Source organism: Rhinoraja longicauda, chromosome 9 (assembly GCF_053455715.1).
Source record: "Rhinoraja longicauda isolate Sanriku21f chromosome 9, sRhiLon1.1, whole genome shotgun sequence".
NCBI lineage: Eukaryota > Metazoa > Chordata > Chondrichthyes > Rajiformes > Arhynchobatidae > Rhinoraja > Rhinoraja longicauda.
Genome location: NC_135961.1, coordinates 39,351,454 through 39,370,744, shown reverse-complemented (window position 1 = coordinate 39,370,744; position 19,291 = coordinate 39,351,454). Strand labels below are relative to the sequence as shown.

The window sequence follows — 19,291 nt, the reverse complement described above, 5'->3', positions numbered from 1 at the left end:
TATAGAACATTTTTATGCTTTAGAACATTTCTATGTGCTCTGACCCCATTTGCTGCTTGCCTTTGTTTCCATTGCCTATTTATTTTGCTTACTATATTTCTAATTAACATCTCCAGATTTATTTCTCTGTCTTGACTCTCCAATAGATCCTACATGATACTTTAAAAAGTCCCTGAAAACCTCCAAAACCACTTCAGGCTTCTATATTATTGGAGGGATAAACCTCTTCATTTGAAGAGAGGTTACAAATGAAATTGAACTTTATGCAATCAATGAACATCCCCTCTTCAGACATGATGATGGAACGTCACTGACATAGTAGGTTAAGATTCTGTGACATAGATCTGCAGAACTCCCACAGTGTAGCCCTGAGGCTCCAATGATGAACCTCCAACAACCTCATCCATCTAGCTTATCACTTTTTTCAACATTTAAAGGGACTCTGCTGACAACAGAAGACCTGACCTGCAGCTCCAGCACTAACTGCAGGCAACTCACTCATCTCCCCAAATCTACGGATGGTTCAACAAAAAGATATACCTCAATAGCCTCAATAGTGACAATGACAACCATGTTGCATTATGGGAGGCATTGTTACAGCTACCCAGGATGAGCCAGGACCTTGGATAAAAGGACAAAAACATATCCTTCTCATTAGTGCCTATTCCCAAAGTCTTCAGAAACACGAATCAGATCTTCATCTTACACTCAGATTTTTCATGGCTGCCGACATGAAGTACGTGGCATTCTGCAGGAAGCCCTTTGGCTACTTTCTTTAGTGTGCCTGCTCTCCTCTTGAAGCCCAAGATCAACTTCCTCACAGTAGGATTTTCCCAAGGGGTCACAGCAGCTCTCTGCACGTTGCGCAACTCTCCGCTCAATGCTTCCACAGAGTGGTCAGCCAGGCACTGCATTCCTGAAGAAATGATTTTGCCTATTTTTATTTTAGTGCAGAACAGATAGCACTCCAGGCAGTGGTATTTGCCAGCATTATCCCTACTATAGAAATAAAGACACCCATTGACTGATTATGCCCCTAAACTGCTTTTATTAAGAATCTAGCTCTTCAGTAACTATAAAGGTTGAACATCGATTTTCCAGCAACTGATGGTCTGCCCTCTCCCCCCCTCCTGTACTCCAAACAAAATTACCAGACCTCAGTAGAAATTCCTTGAGCAGCCACAGATGGCATTGTAAACTAAATGTGAATGGAATTACCTGCCGACATATGCCCGCTCGCACCATTTCCCGACCCAACTCACAAGGTGCATCAGCAAGTCCTTTGAACCTCTGATGTTTCATGCTGTCCTCCCACCACCTCCTTAATTCCTTTTCTTCCCTGGTCACTGACATATTCCACTTGGAAACGACAGCCGGGGGGCAGCCTTAGGATCTGAAGTTGTTTTCCCAATACCTGGGAGAATATGCTGGGCAAATGGATGTATCCCTGGGGCAATCGTGTCCAGGTATATTGTTGGCCCTCATTAGTAAAGGCAAAAGGATACTGACTATCTGGATGTAATAGTACGGCGAAAAAGGTGTGTTGTAGATCGACCATAGTGAAGCTCGGCGGCACCTGGCTTAAAATGTTAGCGGGGTTTGGTACAATCGCATGCGTAGGAGCAACGATTTTGTTGATCGCCCGTGTCTCGCACCAAGGGTCATTCCGCACGTCCTGGTTTCTGGACAGGGAAAATGGGGGCGTTGCATGGCGAGTGGCAGGGGGCCAAAATGCCCTGTCGCTGGAGGGAGGCAACGAGTTGCTGGATGCCTCCATTGGCCTCAGGCTTTAGCGGATATTGGGGGGTGGAGGGCAGTCGTACGTTGGGCTGTAAGGCCACCTTAACAGGGGCACAATTAGTGCGCCCTACCTTGTAACCAAATCTGGTCTGTTACCGGCGCACTGGCCCGTAGCTGGTGGTGCTGTATTTACCCCTGATCACATTGGGGTTGTTTCCAATATTCAATTGTTCCTTGTGGGTAGCATTATATGCCTCCTTTGCATTTATCTGCCTGGCTTTCCAGCTGATAAGCCAAGAACCCCATCTCTTTGGCTGTTAGTCCCGAATTGACAGAGGTGTTAACGTGTGGCGAAACCAGTCCTTTTTGTCGCCAGAGCTTGCATGGCACCATGGTATATGGGGTGCGTTGAACGTGACCCCAATTGTTACGGCGCTTGGTTGGGCAATCACGGGCATTGCACTTAAAGCAGCGGCCTCGCTGTCCTTGTTGATGATCCGGGAGTGCACATCTCGCAGGTCGGCGGTCCTCCCAGTCTTCGCGTGACTGATCGCGCCCTGCCCATCGCCCCCCTTGGTTTATTTTGCCTGATGGGCAGCATGGTGCAGCGGGATGTAGCTTCATATTCATCCTCATGGACATACTTAACTTTAGGTACTACTGAGGGGTCAGCATCCTTTCTACTGCTCCAGAATGCAAACCGCCTGCTGTTGCTAGTCCTGGATATTGTCAGCTCAGTCCAGGTTAGTCTTGATCTGTGTCGCTACTCACGCGGGGAGGCATTGCATCAAGATTGCATTAAACTGTGCAGATTGTCGATCTTGGTTAAAGGTTTCATCTCCTGCAGAGATGCGATATGCCGTTGTAAACCTTTCCAAGAAATCATGTGCCGATTCCTTGAGTAAGGGTCGACATTCGAGGACTTTGCCCATGTCAATGGGTCGTTTCAGGCATTGGGTCTGGGCAGCGAGCATGGCCTTGATTCTTCCGTTATTGTCTTGGTGTAATGCTGCAAAAGTTTCCCAAGCTGCTGCACATAGGAGGGTTTTCCATCTCGCCCCCTCAGTGGGATTTAGGATGGCAGACGTTAGGGCAAACACATCCCTCGTGGCTGCTTCGTTAATTGTATGTCGTTCACAAATCCTGGTGGGTCTTTAATGCGGTCTGGGGCATTTTTAGAGATTAACAGCATTTCCTGCGGCTTCCATGGGGTGTATACATGCATGACTGCCGGCGGATCATTTGGTCCGGGTCCAGCCAATGGATTTGGCATTGCTTTCGTTGGCATTATCTTTTTAGTCTTTTTAGTTTTCTGTTGGTTCTCGGCCTTTTTCTCGTTTTCTCTCGTGTTTTCTTTGGCTTTTTGTTTCATTCTCTCACTGATGGATTCAATTACTGCTCCTCCTTCCTCTTCTACCTCAGCCCTTTCCCTTTCTTCATCGTCCTTCTTTTCAATTTCCTAGTTGCTATTGGTATCATCTTCTTTTGGGGGTGCCCTTTCCTGTGGGGCTTACGTAGCCCCCCAACGGGATCTTAGTGGGGAGTTCTTACTCCGAGGGGCTGGTGGCCAGGGGCATAAGGGGAAGGTGGCCTACCCCATTCCCGACTTTGTTCCTCATCCCCTCTTCGATAAACAGGGTTGCCATGCCAGACAAGGGGCCACTGGGGTTATTTTGCTTAGGTTTCCGTTTTTGCATTACCAATTGTTTATTATTCTGTTGGCCAACCGTATTCTTTTCTTTATAAATCCTTATGTTTTTCTGGGTCTAAGTAACACATGTGCTGTACTGGAGCTCCACCATCACTCTTATCCAGGACTTGTCCCATTTTCAGCCCTCCTTATTACTACTAATTTACACAGACCCCAGTTCCCAGAGAACTCTCCCGGAAACTGGTTTCACTGGTCTGAACAGCTCAATTCACAAAATTTTCTTCGACAAATTCACTCAGACCCCAGTTCCTGCAGAACTCTCCCAGAAACCGGTTTCGCAGTCTGAACTGCCCAATTCACAAAATGTTCTTACCTGGTGTTGTCTTCTATAAAGGTCTCAGCAGGGAACCAGATCTACCTCAGACAAGGGAACACGGTGTTCCCGGGAACTCGCTCGGGAGTTCAGACTCAATGGATCCGATAGTGTACTTTAACTCCCGTCGAGGTCCCGGCCAGACCGCAGCCCCTTACTCCATCGTCGGCACCTGTCCCAGCAAGATCCTGCCGACTACATCAATGTTAAAGTTCTATCCGCGCTATCAGACAACAAAAACACATTAATCACCTAAAGTAAGTAGCAATTCCTTTTTATTCACTCATGCGGGAGAACAACCCCGAGTATGGTTACATACTCTTTGTCCCTCGTGGTCCCACACAAAGGGCCGATACAAAGCCTTGCTTATTTATACCAGGGGCGGAGGTTACATACCTCTTTCATCCATTCTCCGACCATTTCCAACAACATAATACAATTAGATGGGGAAAGGCGAAACAAAGACAAAAACGAAATAGTGAAAATTCCTAACATCCCACTTTTCATGTCCATCAGTATTTATAACATATGACAAGAAATGATTCAAATTAGTTAAAAACTTTTCTATTGAATCGCTATTTCTTGCTGAATAGCATGTTGTTCATAGCACATGCATATCTGCATAAAAAGCATTTTCCAGTGAGGATCCCCATCAAAAAGTGTAAACAGAGGTGTGTAGATCACCTTGATATTTGTGGGGACATGAATTCTCTTTAAGCGTTGCTCCTTTGTGTACAGATTGTGTGGCCATTTCTTGTCAGATCCTTTCCAAGATGAACTGGTTGCCTATTCCTTCACTTTGCCACTTTGCACCCACCCGCCACCCCCCCCCCTTTCCACTTACCCCCCCCCCCCCACACACACACACACACACACACAAAGGACCTTCTTCTTGGCATATATCTTGTTGACCAGGGCTTGGATATCCATATGAGTAACTGTGGGAACTACCTCCCTCTCCCCTGCAGCCTTTGTTTCCTCCATGGCAAACATAATGAGTCTTGCTGCTGTGTGGTTGCCATGGGAAGTATTCTTTTAAAGGATGATGCCCTTCTGACTGCTGTACAATAAAGCGTCAGGAACTGTACCAAACTGAAGTAGATCCCATTTTGGTTCTTAATTCTGGATGTAAACCACAATTCCATACTGGATTATGGCCAATGCCGCTATTTTTTCAAGTTGACATTAATGCTAAAAACGACATTTGTTTTGTAAGAGTAATAGCTGCAATCCAGTTCTAGGCAAATAATTATCTTTTCACTATTGAGTTTGTAGTGCATCCCGTAAAGCTGCCAATTCATGACTATTCTTATCTACAAGCAGGAACGTCTAAAGCCTTCATTAAAGTCATTGGAATTATAATAGCAAGTTCAGATACAGTATTACTAATTACAACTTTGCATGTTATTAGAGTAGCTTTAGCAATTGAATTCTACATCTTAAGAGTATTGAATATCCTTAAACTGCTACTGAATATTTAACATCATGATTTAACGTACAGGTACAGCAGGCAGTGAAGAAAGCTAATGGCATGTTGGCCTTCAGAACAAGGGGATTTGAGTACAGGACCAAATAAGTCCTTCTGCAGTTGCATAGGCCCCTGGTGAGACCACATCTGGAGTATTGTGTGCAGTATTGGTCTCCTAATTTGAGGAAGGACGTCCTTGCTGTTGAGGGAGTGCAGCGTGGTTAATCCCTGGGCTGGAGGGACTGGCGTATGAGGAAAGATTGGAAAGACTAGGCTTGTATTTACTGGAGTTTAGAAGGATGAGAGGGGATCTTATAGAGACATATAAAATTATAAAAGGACTAGACAAGCTAGATGCAGGAAAAATGTTCGCAATTTTGGGGGAGTCCAGAACCAGGGGACACAGTCTAAGAATATAGGGGAGGCCATTTAAAACCTCAGTGAGAAGAAACTTTTTCACCCAGAGAATTGGAAATTTATGGAATTCTCTGCCACAGAGACCGTGGTGGCCAATTCACTGGATGAATTTAAAAGAGAGTTAGATAGAGCTCTAGGGGCTAGTGGAATCAAGGGATATCGGGAGAAGGCAGGCATGGGTTACTGATTGTAGATGATCAGCCATCATCACAATGAATGGCGGTGCTGGCTCGAAGGGCCAAATGGCCTCCTCCTGCACCTATTTTCTATGTTTCTATAACTCACATTCGACAAATTAGGGAAATAAACCAATTTTATTCACCCACAATTATTTATTTGAATGATTGATATTGAAAATATTGAATTATTGAGATGGTTTCAAAATCCAAGATCATTTGGTATCATATACGCAGTTCTATGTTATTCAGTGTATTGAATACATTCAAAGTTGGCTCAAATATTGCTGTATTAAACAAAATTAATTTGATGCCAGCAAACTCACAAAAAGGGAGGTTGAGGGGGGATGGCGTGGGTGAGTGGGGGGGTGGAGGGGAAGGTGCTAGGCCAATGCAGGAGAAGTTTGGACTCAACGGATCCATAGCAGCTAAAACTTGGAAAGGAATAAGAAACCAGTAAACAGATTACAATAACTTTACATTTCTTTGCACCGTTGACTTAATGAAGCATCCCAAATGGCGGCAAATTAATTCTTGGTCAGCATATTGCAAGTTGAGGCCCCGTTTCACCTACTTCCAAGGTCTTCACAGATGTACACATCAGACAAAACTACTGTCACTAATCAAAAGGGAGATCTAGCAGAAAATTAAAATCTTGATTAAAATATATATTTTTAAGAAGTAATGAAATAGAAATAACTGATGGAAAACTCTGGAGCTTAAGATCTGGGCGGGTGATGGCATGTCTGCCAATGGTGCACAAAGATGAATAAGAATTCTGAACGGTAAAAGGGCCACATACTCTAGATTCTGCAGGCCTGTAAGAAGTTATACAAGCAGGAGAGGCAAAAGGAAAATGGAATTATTCAAAATTGAGACTGAAGATTTTAAATTAGGGAGAGTCAATGTGAAATCTATATACTAAAACTCTCGTTTGTTATCTTGTTTGTGACTGAACTTCAGCGAAAACGGTACACGATAGTACGACAATTTTAGGCCCACCTTACTCGCCATTGTCACTTTAGTGAGAATGCAAGTAGTTTCATTGAAATATTTTAAAAGTTATTCACATTTCAAAGTTTAAAAGGAGGGGAGGGGGAGGAAGGAGGGGGAAGTGGGGGAGAAGGGAGAGGGGGTTGAGGAGAAAGGGGAAGGACAGGGTGCTGCACCAATGCAGGAGAAGTTTGGGCCCAACGGGTCCACTTTGTCTAGTATATTTTAAAAAGCCAACGTTCAACAATCCCTACATATTAACACTGACAATTTAGTTTTGCTGCAAAGAAATACAGAGCTTTCATATTGGCACAATTGGAACAAATCGGACTAGCAACTACTTAAAAGGTATATTTAATTAATAACTCCATCCTCCTGCTAAATATCAAAATGTATTAAAAGTAGCCATTTCCAAAATGCAAGCATCACAAAATCTCTCCATCACACACATATATTAGACACGAATGAATCTATTGGGTACTGGAAAACAAACTAAAACAACCTTGGAGTTTTAGAAAAATGTTTCTCCCGAGTGCTGTTGGCTCAAATCCTCCTGTTCCATGTGCTTGACATTTTAAAATTCATGGTTTGTACTTTGTATTTAAAAAAAATTAAAAGTTCAGTTATAGAATGTTCAAACTTATTTAAGAAAATATATTCTACTAGACCAAGTTGGGCCCAAACCTCTCCTGCATTGGTGCAGCACCCTCCCCTCCCCACTCAACTCCCCTTATCCTCCCTCCTCCCCCCCTCCACCCACCCCATCCCTCCCTCCGTAGGAGATAGATTTAAACTTTAAAATGTGAATAACTTTAAAAATATAACACCAATTTCAATGAAACTTCTTTCATTAGCACCAAAGGGATGAGGGTGAGTAAGGTGGACCTAAAATTGTCATGCTATCATGTACCGTTTTGGCTGTAGTTCAGGAACAAACAAACAAACTAGTTTTAGATTTGCAGACGTTTCCCTTCTCCCAAGCCTCCAAGCATAAAGGCAGTTGTATATCTAAATGATCTGCATACATCACATTGACATGCACAAAATAATTTGTTCAAGAGCAAATCCAGAAGGTTATCAGAAACTCTTTCAATAAGGCAGACACAATTATTCCCCCAGCACAGTTTAGTCCTGACAATGCACGAGTTCCATATTTAGTCTAACTAGTGGAATGATAGCTCATCAGCACATTAATTTATACTTTTGGGAATTAAATTCTTAAGTACTATATTGGTTAACAGAATATCACAGAATGCAGTTTACCCCACAATAGTCAAGAACTTAACCCACAATGACTTCAATGAATTTTCTACCATATTTGATGGAGAACTGAGATTCATAGATTGTGAGATACATAGATTCATAGAAAATGAATATAAATTCTTCTTAATATCATACAAGCAAGCTATAGAATATCATCATTATGAAGTGCTTCAGGAAGTTGGTCATGGCGCACATCAGTTCCAGCCTCCCAGCCAGCCTTGGTCCAAACAATTTGCCTACTGCAGCAACCGGTCCAAGGCAGATACCATCTCCCTGGCCCTACATTCATCTCTGGAACATCAGGATGACAAGGACATCTATGTCAGATACCTATTTATTGACTACAGTTTCAACTTCCAACACCATAATTCCATCCAAACTCATCTCCAAACTGCTGGACTCAGCAGCCCCCTCTGCAACTGGTTCCTTGATTTCCTGACCCTTGATTTTCTGACATACAGAACACGATAGGTAAAGACTGCTGACAAAACATCCTCCACAATAATTCACAACACCAGTGCCTTGCAAGGCTGCAAGTCCCTATACTCTCACAACTATGCCACCAAATTCTGCTCTAACTCCATTAACAAATTTGCAAATGATGCCATCATGGGCCAAGTCTCAAACAGTGACGAGTCAGAGAATAGGGAGGAAAATAGGGAGCTTAGTAGCATGGTGTCAAGAAACCAATTTCTCCCTCTGTATGAGAAAAATGAAGGAGCTGATCATCGACTTCAGCAAGTGGGGTGGAGTACACACCCACATCTGCAACAACAATGATTTGAAGATGGTGGGCAATTTCACGCTCCCAGGTGTAAATATCACCAATTTGCCCTGTTCCAATTACATTGATGCTACAGCCAAGTAAGCATGCCTTCAATGACTCTTACGATACAACTTTATTTATCCCTGAGGGAAATTGGTCAGCCACCATTGAAAAGATACATTTACAAGGCATTGAAAGTGTCATGTACATTATTATAATAATGAAATTTCAGTGACCAGTTATTGCACAGCACATATGTAATTTGCACAAACATGAAATTAAATTATCGAGTGTAAAAGTCCAGGATGAGGGCAAAATTGCAGGGAGGGGGAGGAGTCAGTCTACCCCACAACAGAAGTGGGTGTTGGAGTTTGATAGCCACAGGGAAGAAGGAGCTTCTGTGGCGTTCTGTGCTGCATCTTGGTGGGACCAGTCTGCTGCTGAAGGTGCTCCTCAGTTTGACCAGTGTGTCATGGATGGGGTGAGATGTTTTGTCCAAGATGCTCCACAGTTTGAGGAGCATCCTCCTTTCCAAGACCACCTCCAATTAATCCAACTCCACTCCCAGGACGGAGGCAACCTTCCTGATGAGCTTGTTGATTCTGTTGGTGTCCTTGGCCTTCATCCTGCTACCCCAGCGCACAACCACATTAAAGATGGCACTGGCCACCACCAATCGATAAAACATCTGCAGCATCTTACTGCAAATGTTGAATGAGCGGAGCTCTTACCAACTTTTTCAGATGCACATTAGAAAGTATCCTATCCATGTGCATCACTGCTTGGTATGGTAACTGTTCTACCCAAGACAGCAATTACAAAGTGTTGTGAATGTAGCCCAGTTCATCACAAACCCTCCCACCATCTACTCCATCTTTGTGTCAACTGCCTCGGGAAAGCAGCTGACATAATCACAGATTACTCATGCCCCGGCCATTCTCTCTCCCCTCACCCATTGGGCAGAAAATACAAAAGCTTGAAAGTACATACCACCAGATTTAAGAATACCCCCTTCCCCATGGTTATTAGAGTCCCTTGAACAGCCCTCATGTGCTGAAGAATTCCTGATCTCCCAATCTATCTTGTTGCAGCCCTTGCACTTTAAAAAAAATATGCACTCTCTCTGTACCTGTAACACTTTTTTCCACATTGTTCCTTTTCTCTTTTGCACTGCCTTAAGGCTTTGATTTGCCTGGATAGCATGTCAACACCAACATTATGTTTATTTTGGCACCTTGTTAATAGCAGATTAATTTATGTAGTAGACAAAGGAGACTGACACTTCTAATATGTTGGTTCGAATCGATTCAGTTCATTATAGAGGGAAATGTAAATATTTTGATATGCGAAACAGGCACGTTTGCGGAACAAATGGGCATGGAAAAAAAGAATTGCAATAAGGGCTGAGAGCAAATGATTGTCGTGAGTGTTGTTCTGATGGCTGTTTAGTGTCTTATGTACAAATGTCAGTCACCCTGCGTGCATTTGTTTCGCAAGTAACAAGAGGGCTTTGATACAACGCCTCGCTGATTTCATAGTGAAAGATTTGGCACGCCCTAGCGTTCAAACGTGGAACTTTCACAAAGTTTGATAGATTTATGCAAGCAACAGCGGCGTTAGATACTGAATGTGACCTGGCTTCTAACCGTTGAAAAGTTGAAGCAGAACAGCGATTCAACTCTGCAGGCATTTCCTCTCCACTTTAGTTCATATTTTCCTTTTCGAAAAAAGGGAAATACTTTCCAACCTCGTCCTAGTTGCCTAGCATTGTCTCTGCGGAATTGGTGGTATGAACAGATGCTGTGTGAGAAATCTCCTAAGTCGTGTTGTAAAGGACACTGAACTCAAGGGTCGTGGATGTCTTTTGCTGACGCCCAGCTTGGTGGAAGGAATTGACAGTGCAATAGTTCATTATTTGAGTGATTTTCGATAAACGTCGCATAGTTGCATTAGTTATTTGGCAGTGCGGATTCAAAGCGAAAATATACACCGAAACGATTAACGAATGTAACGTTAATGCTTTTCACTTTAAAATTTGCATCAAATTTATGAATACCATACAGCGCCAGGCAAGTATACCCAAGACTACTTCCTCGCAATATTTAGTTCCCCCTTATACAACTATTCTTTTGGATTTACATCCGCCCCAGTAGTTTTGTTTTAATGTAGAGCAGGAAAATCGATGCGAAAGTGCCCCTTTCAACCGACTGCAGGTCTCGATTACATGTTTGTTTATTCTCCCTTCCCTAATCTAATTCGCCCCGGTTCTCTTTTCGCAAGACGAAATCTGAACTGTTCCACTGAAACTACAAAGTTAAACGCAACTCCCTCAGCTAGGACTTCCTCTTTAAACTACGCGAACCCTTTCCGACGAAAACCCTAAATATTTGCCTGCGATAAAGCACAACATCTTTGCGATCCTTGGATCGAAGCAAATTAATCTTATCTCGGCCGTTCGGCACTACGATGCCTTTATGATACTGCAGCCTTTCCACATTTCGGCGCAATATCTACTTCATGTGGTGCGAAGCAAAATAGGATCACAATATAGACAACCTCGATTTAAATATTAGAATGCCAATAGGGGACGAGTTCCGCAAGTATAACATGAATATTACAACTCTTAACCAACCTACGCGGCCCATGAAGCTCAAGCCTCGGCCAACAATCACTGTTAGGACAGCACTAATTTCTTCAACCACGTAAAATAAATCAATCCCCGTGCCTTTCCCACTAAAACACCCATAGATCACAATGGGGATAAGTGGGGTTGATCTGACCCCAGGATTGCCACTTCCTCGTCTGTAACCCCCCCCCCCCCCTTCCCTCTTCCGCTCTGTGTTCTCGGGGTCTTTGCATCCCCTCCTTTGCACCAGAAGCTGGCTGCCCTTGGCCAGGTTGTACCCGAACCAACTCCACGTCCCCCAGCTTCTTCTGTGCGAATCTGTCAATCTCCTCTTTGCCTCCCACAGCGGGAACCCTCTCCACCATGGCAATCACAGCCTCTTAATAAAATCAAAATCACATTGGTGGTGGGGAAGTGCAGCCGTGTACCTGGCCGCCCGGTGCTGTTCCAACCGGGATGCACCGGACAGCGAGCCCGGAGGCTCCAGCACCGTCCGGCGGTGACCCAACTGGCATACAATCCCCCTTCCGTAGGAGCTCTGGCTGCATGCATTTTGGGGCGTTGTAGCTTCAGTCTTATAACCCACCCCCCAACCCATCTTTTCCATGGATTTGTAATCGCCGCCACCCGATGCGAAACAAGACGTGAAATGTACGTCCACGCCCGGCACTCCACCGTGCTAATACTCGCGCTCTACAATTCTCAAGTGACACCCCCCTTCCCCCAAATGTTTTAAATTACGCAGCCTTTGCAAATATGCGAGTTTGCAGTTTCTTGTGTTTACAAAGCCTAGCCACCCCCCCTCCCCTCCCCAGCGGACGGGTGCAAACAAACTAACCCCGGCAGCGATGCAGAGGAGATGCCGCTGACACAAGCGCTCACCCCGTTAACATGCGTTGACATATGTGTGGAGGAATGTCCCCACCCCGCTTCCCCCTACCTTCGTCCAGCAACCGCTCCAGATGGTTGAAAATGCCGCAGAAGTTGGGCAGGCTACTCATCAGCTTCTTGTCGTTCATCAGTTGCATGAGATAGTCCGGGGTCGGTTTTGGTCGCTCCTTATTTTCCATTTCCCCAACCATATTCTAACAAACTTCCCCCCTTCCCCAGAACACACACACACGCGCGCGCGCGCGCGAAGGAGCTTAGGAAAGTTCTGGCGTTGCAAGACTCTCTTTCTCTCTCTAGAATTTGTTTCCTCCTCCCTCACCCTCCTCCCTCTCCTCCCTCCTTCTGTGGGTTTGCTTGCTTCTCTCTCAATTTTTGTTTTGGTGGTTTTATTTTTGTCCGTCTGTTGGTTCTGATCCTGCGGGAGCGCTGCAAGTCGTGCTCTGCTCCGCGAGGCGCGCCGCTTCAACACTGACACAATCACTCGTGCACTAACGGCTCTCCAATGGCTCGAGCTCAGCCCTCGGACGCCGTCACAGCCTCAGGGAGAGCAGTTGGAGGGAGGAATTGAATTGGTCATGTGACGCGCGAGCAGCCGGTGCCCCCGCGTGCGCGCGCAGGTGAGTGGGATGGAGAGAGATTCCGCGCAGGCGTCGTGGAAGTTCCGCCTAGATTGCGATTGAGCAAAAACGAGAGGCCACCACACCGAGCTTCTGATTGGACGAGAGGGACAGTGGGGGCGGAGCCCGGGCCCGGGCCCAGATTGTGCGCCTGCGCACTGTGAGGCACGGGAAATTTGCGATGCGGAGTAGCGCTGCGCTGAAATAGTTGACAGATGAATTACCCCCGAGAGATGTGGGTTTGTATTCACTTTCCACTTGCTATTGTACGCCTTTGTATCCCGCACAATCAGCTTATTCATATGCAAAAAAAACTATGAGCTGTGTTTGCTGCTAAATACCTGTTTCTTTGGATGGAAGGTAGCGAAGGAGCCTAAATATTCATGAGTCTTTCTCTCTCCTTTTGAGTTGGTGCTGAGATGTGGAGGGATTGCGTTAATGAATGCATGCCTGCACACGCGGAAACAGAAACCGGGTAAAGAAGGAACTCTTCAGCTTTGTTTGTTTAAAATCTACACTTCATCAACTGTTCCCATGGAAAGTAACACAGTATATTGTCAGGCGATATAATTAATTCTAGGCTCGATGGATGAGAAATGCAACACGTTCTCATCTCTAATATGGTTTCGATCACACCTTCTGTTCTTGCAAATATTTTATTTAAATCATTTTACTGCAAAATAGTTTACGTTTAGATTACATACAAATAGTTTTGCATCTAATCTAATATTAATTTTCTGTTTTAGAGTGTGAAATTGTCAAATAAAGTTTAAGTATTCCAGATCCTTCTTTTAGTTGTGTTACTTGTCAAAAAAAGCTCCCATTCGCAAGAGTTTACATTACCTGTTCCAAGCTTGGCTGTTTTATTGGGCAGCGCGCGTCCGACTCTGCTTCAAAATACACTAAGGGGATGCAAATATTTCCAGACAAATGGAATAAATGTGTTATAAAGCGGCCGTCCATCATTACAATTCCAGCTCTATCTTTGTGACAATGATATAGCCACAACTGTTTTGCAGTTCTTTGTGCAAATAATTCGTTTGGTTGATGAGTTGACGCCGTGCTGAAGGAAAGATGTTTACTTCGGCGTCAGGACAATGGAATGTTATCTATTTAGCGCTTGAAGGAGAAAAGTTGTGCTTTCTCCCGCCAGGCAATCAGGAAAAAAAGACCCATGTACCACAACTAAGTGGTTGGTGTTCGCAAATCTACTAGGTTACCGTTTGCTATATTATTTGGTATTGCATACTTACCAAACGACCTATCTTCCCACATTTTCTGTCGGATAAAGACAACATTGTTAGCTGTAATTTGAATACATCCGTATTTGCATTTCTACAAATAAAACAATTTTTTTAGAGCTCAGCTATTTTTTTTGCCAAAATCCTCCAACGTGCAATCGCGACGCGACCGTTTCTATAATATATATTGTTCCCGGGAATTTGAAAATAAATACGTTTTATTGAAAATACATCGTATTCCAAATGTTCCATCACAACATAGCAATTCTTTGCCACGATTGTGATCCAACACGAAACTTTGATTAAATATCAGCTGTTTCTATTGATATACAACGCCTCAAACGTTTCAAATAACAGACAAGTCAACTTTACACTGCTTTGGCAGGTACCTATCGAGACATATCCGAACCAGAGTGATCAGTAAACTGTGTGGCGTGATCAATGGGATTGTGGTGGATTTTTGATTTAAGTGAAAAATCCTCAAAATCCCTAACAATTAATTTTTCAATTACTTATCAATTGGATGCTTCCGGAATTTGCTGTCCGAGTGTGAAAGCGGTGGGGAGTTCTAGTCCTGTGGCGTCTTTTGGACTACAGAATTAGTTTTAATTTCGTCTTTCATTTTCCTGAAAATCTTACATGAAGAATAAAGCAAATCCAATTAAACAAATCTCCACATCAGGCGGCGACCGGGTGGGTGGAATTGGGGTATTTTCTTGGGAATGTAGAAATGTACAGGGGCGGTGTTGCAAAGCGCGTGGAAAATATATACATTGTAGTTTTTACAAACCTCCTTCTGGAAATATTTATCTTTTCATAGATTTGTCCACGTTGCTTTTGTCGGCAGACTCGGTCAGTTTTCCGATACTTTGCTTACACAGAATTACTGCCCAACAAATCATTTCACTCCTTGCTTCCACGTCTCTATTTCTCCAGACACGAATCGACATATCAATTTGCAAGTCAGCATTTAGCAACGCCGTGCCAGTTTCAATTGCCATGTGATCTGGTTTTACAGTTTACTAATCTGCATTAAAACCATTATTCTATCCCTGAAATTGCAAACGCTTCAGTTAAGCAGGCGGAAGACCCGCACGCTGTCTCCTGCAAAGAAATGATGAGATGATATAATCATTTTCGCACTCTTCCAGTGTGACTGATTATTCTTGCATTCATCTTTACCAAAAGATGAGCTCTAGCTATTGTACATCTACAAACATCTTGGAATGGAAATATGGATCTGCAATGTCTACAGGAGACTGGCGAACCGCTGAGTTGTGGCTGCTCCACATAATAAAGATGATTTAAGTTAACAGTATTGAATTTCCACACATTAAACATGATAAATATGAATACCAGCCCCGCAATAATATATAATTCAAATATGTAACCAGTCAACTAGTCTACACGAAACAACCTTCCGTTAATCCATTTGAACTGGATCTTACATGGCATCATATCAAAAACTTGTAAAATGCAATGTAGACATATTTGGTACTCAGTACATGCCCAAATTACAATATATAAAAAACGTAATAAGAGACTGCTTGTTGATAATTTTGCAATTAGGACACTCAAAGGTGACGGATTTGATTAATGAAAGTTGAAGGGCTAATTCTTTGCGCTTAGGCGGTAGCTACCGATTAGGGCAGTTACAATTTGCCAAGTTTACAAGCTGAAATGTTCTCGAGACCTGGATGAGATCTGTCACCTACTCCTTTTCTCCAAAGATGCTGCTTGTCCCATTGAGTTACTCCAGCTTTTTGTGCCTATATTCGGTTTAAACCAGCACCTTCCTCCACATAAGATCTACAACAGTTCTCTCCAGCTGGGTGGGATTCCCAATTTTTAACTTGTACCAAAACTCACTGTGGATTAATAAATCCCCACTGTCTAAATATTTATTTGGACGTTAGACAGATTTTTACAAAGTGCATTGAGAATGTTCAGTGGGCCTCTAAACTATCTGAAGATATCCCGACCCGTCACGTCGGCTATCAATGCTCTCCAGAGATACTGCCTGATTCGCTGAGTAACTTCAGCACTTTGTGTCCTCTGCACACTTTATTCCATGCATGATGTTACTTTAATATTACTCTGAGGAACCTAGTGAGAATTAGCCTCTAATTCCATATAGGCTGTAAATTTACCAAAATCATACTAACTATGCGAAACCTATGGTTTTAAAAAGTTTTAATTAATAAAGTTGGCAGACACTTAGACCTCTATTTTATTTGAGTTTTGGTAGATAAAATTTGCTGCATCTCCAAAGAAGTATACTTAACGTATCCAACTAGTCTAAATATGATAATAAATGTGTACGTGTGAAATTTGAACAATTTTTAGTGATACCAACGTGTATAAAAAATACACATTCTGTTCTCCATGACGTTACATTTTCAAAATTGTAGGGTAGGACAGAACCCATTGATGTGGCTTAATATAACAAACTGGAACGATTAGAAGATATTTTCTCAACATAAAAAGTTCCTCACTTTTTACCAAAGTTGGAATCAACAAATCCTCACAGCAGGAGCTGGCAGCTAAAGTGATCCGAATGCAATGATGAACAGAAAATTTAAGCTTAAAGCTTCTCTTTACAAAGTTTAGCACAATGATATGGTTTTGGTAAGCTTGTAAACTCTCTGGAGCTTTGAAATTTGTTTTGAAAATTGTCACATTTGAACAATTAGTTCAAATTAAGATGAAGCAAAACACTTTAGCCTCATTGTCTTCAATGATGATTCATTGTTACATTGCTATTGCACTGGAAAGATTGAAGAAATTCAGCCTTGTACATGTTGCCATCAATCTCTGCTGCTCCAATGGTCCCAGCACCACCCCAACAGAATGTCCACTTTGAAAGCTAGTGACCTGAAGTGTCCTGACCAGAAAGATGCTGCCAGACCGCTGAGTATCTCCAACAGTTACACGTTTTTTTGTAAGCCAACATTTCCAAATCCTTGTGTCTACAGTCAATGTCCTTCTGGTGGTTGGTCTGAGTTTCTCAGTAGTTCTTCTTTACCCCATTTTGACACAATTTCCGGTAACAACATTGGAAAACAAGGAAAATATCAGCAGTGGAGCAGTGCGTGCTGAGTATAGTGGGAAAAATGCAATGTAAATCAGAAATGTGATGTAGAGGAAAAAGGTTTTTGTGTTGTACAATTGAGTGAACTCACAGAAACCCACCGGCAAAGGTTCAGTGTGATGCTTAAAATGTAGAACCAATATGCAATGAGAGGATTCCTTTCCTAACCTCCGGACATGTCAAATCGTCTAATGAGGAAATAAATCAATTTTGTTGATGAAAGGTCATGAGCCTGAAACAATAACACTCCATGCTCGGTGTTTCACTTGCTGTGTGATCAATGTTACAATAGTGTGGATGGGGCATCTTGCTCAGCATGGGCAAGTTGGGCTGAAGGGCCTGTTTTCCTGCTGCATGACTCTACAGTGTGGAAAATACATCAGTGAATTTGAATACAAACACCAATGAGTTTAAGAATTTAATAATCTATTATAATGATATCTGTCTATCCTTCCAAAAGGCAGATGGAACTTCAGATTAACATCTTACCTAAATCAACAGCACTTCTGTAGGATTTCTCTGGAATTATCAGCATGAATTATGTGCTCAACATACTCAAAAAGACAACCTTTTGACTCAATTGGCAGGGTGCTACCACTGAATCTAGATCTTCACCAAAGTTTATAGTGTGAATTATAAATGGAAAGTGTTGGACAACAGGTAGGACAACATCCACAGAGAAAGATACACAGTAAATATTTCACCTTATCTCAGAAGTTCAAGGCTAGAAATGTGGAGATGGAAGTGGAGGGGGGGGGGGGGGGGGGGTTGGATGGAGAGAACAAAGGGAATGTCTGATTTGAGTGGAGATAGAGAGAGACTCTGGATAATGGAGCTAGAGGTGGTGCTGGTTGTGTGAGGCGGCACGGTAGCGCAGCGGTAGAGTTGCTGCTTTACAGCGAATGCAGCGCCGGAGACTCAGGTTCGATCCTGACTACGGGTGCTGCACTGTAAGGAGTTTGTACGTTCTCCCCGTGACCTGCGTGGGTTTTCTCCGAGATCTTCGGTTTCCTCCCACACTCCAAAGACGTACAGGTATGTAGGTTAATTGGCTGGGTAAATGTAAAAATTGTCCCTAGTGGGTGTAGGATAGTGGGATCACTGGGCGGCACGGACTTGGAGGGCCGAAAAGGCCTGTTTCCGGCTGTAGATATATGATATATGATAAGGCTTGTTAATAGAAAATAGAAAATAGGTGCAGGAGGAGGCCATTCATTGTGATCAAGGCTGATCGTCCCCAATCAATACCCCATGCCTGCCTTCTCCCAATATCCCTTGATTCCACTAGCCCCTAGAGCTCTATTTAACTCTCTCTTAAATCCATCCAGTGGTTTGGCTTCCACTGCCCTCTGTGGCAGAGAATTCCACAGTTAATTGCAGTTGGTCTATTGCGAGGAAATATACATAGAACATGGAACATAGAGCAGTACAGCACAACAGGCCCTCAGCTCACAATATCTTTGCTGAACATGATGCCAAGACCAACTCTTATCTACCTACACATAATCCATATCCCTCCATTCCCTGCATATCTGTACTCAAGTTTCCCACGGCAATGGCATTAAACATTTTTTTGGCATCAAAATCTCAATTATTATTTCCAGTAATTATTAGTTTCAATTATTATTAGAAACAGTGTAGGCCAGGTTTGCTGGATGATTGAAAGGGTTGGAGATGTTTTTGTGAGAAGTGATGGTGGTGTGGGAAGGTAGCTGGCAATTTACCATATCACAGCGGTTCCCTGGGCTGGTTTTTAAATCAATGACATTACACAAGTTGAAAGATTCTACACATGTTTCTTTGTTCTTTTCCCCAATCATCTCAACTGACCACCACCACCACCACAACCCAAGATTTGCAACGCACTGAAGCTGTGGCAAACTCTTACATGAAGATTCCTTATTCCTGAAGGGCAGGAGGTGTTCGGTCAAAAGGCAGAAAGGCTGTGGAGCCATAATTGTTGACTATATTTAAGACT

At 43.2% G+C, this 19,291-nt stretch overlaps 1 protein-coding gene across 4 annotated transcripts in view; it reads right to left on the bottom strand.

Annotated features, from left to right (window-relative positions):
• LOC144596637 (KH domain-containing RNA-binding protein QKI) overlaps positions 1 to 15,172 on the bottom strand; it is a 339,874-nt gene extending 324,702 nt beyond the window's left edge. The window contains exons 1-2 of one of the 4 annotated variants that reach the window (XR_013547640.1): positions 15,013 to 15,172; positions 14,235 to 14,259 (exon numbers count right to left, since the gene is read on the bottom strand). Coding sequence is in view for 2 of the 4 variants with exons in the window: in XM_078405219.1 (XP_078261345.1) it covers positions 12,414 to 12,555 (142 nt within the window). In the remaining 2 variants the exon portion in view is untranslated. Of the gene's footprint in view, positions 1 to 12,413; positions 12,923 to 14,234; positions 14,260 to 15,012 lie in introns of those variants that run through there. The other 3 variants (XR_013547639.1, XM_078405219.1, XM_078405218.1) reach the window with 3 other exon arrangements.
• Positions 15,173 to 19,291: the final 4,119 nt, after the last annotated feature.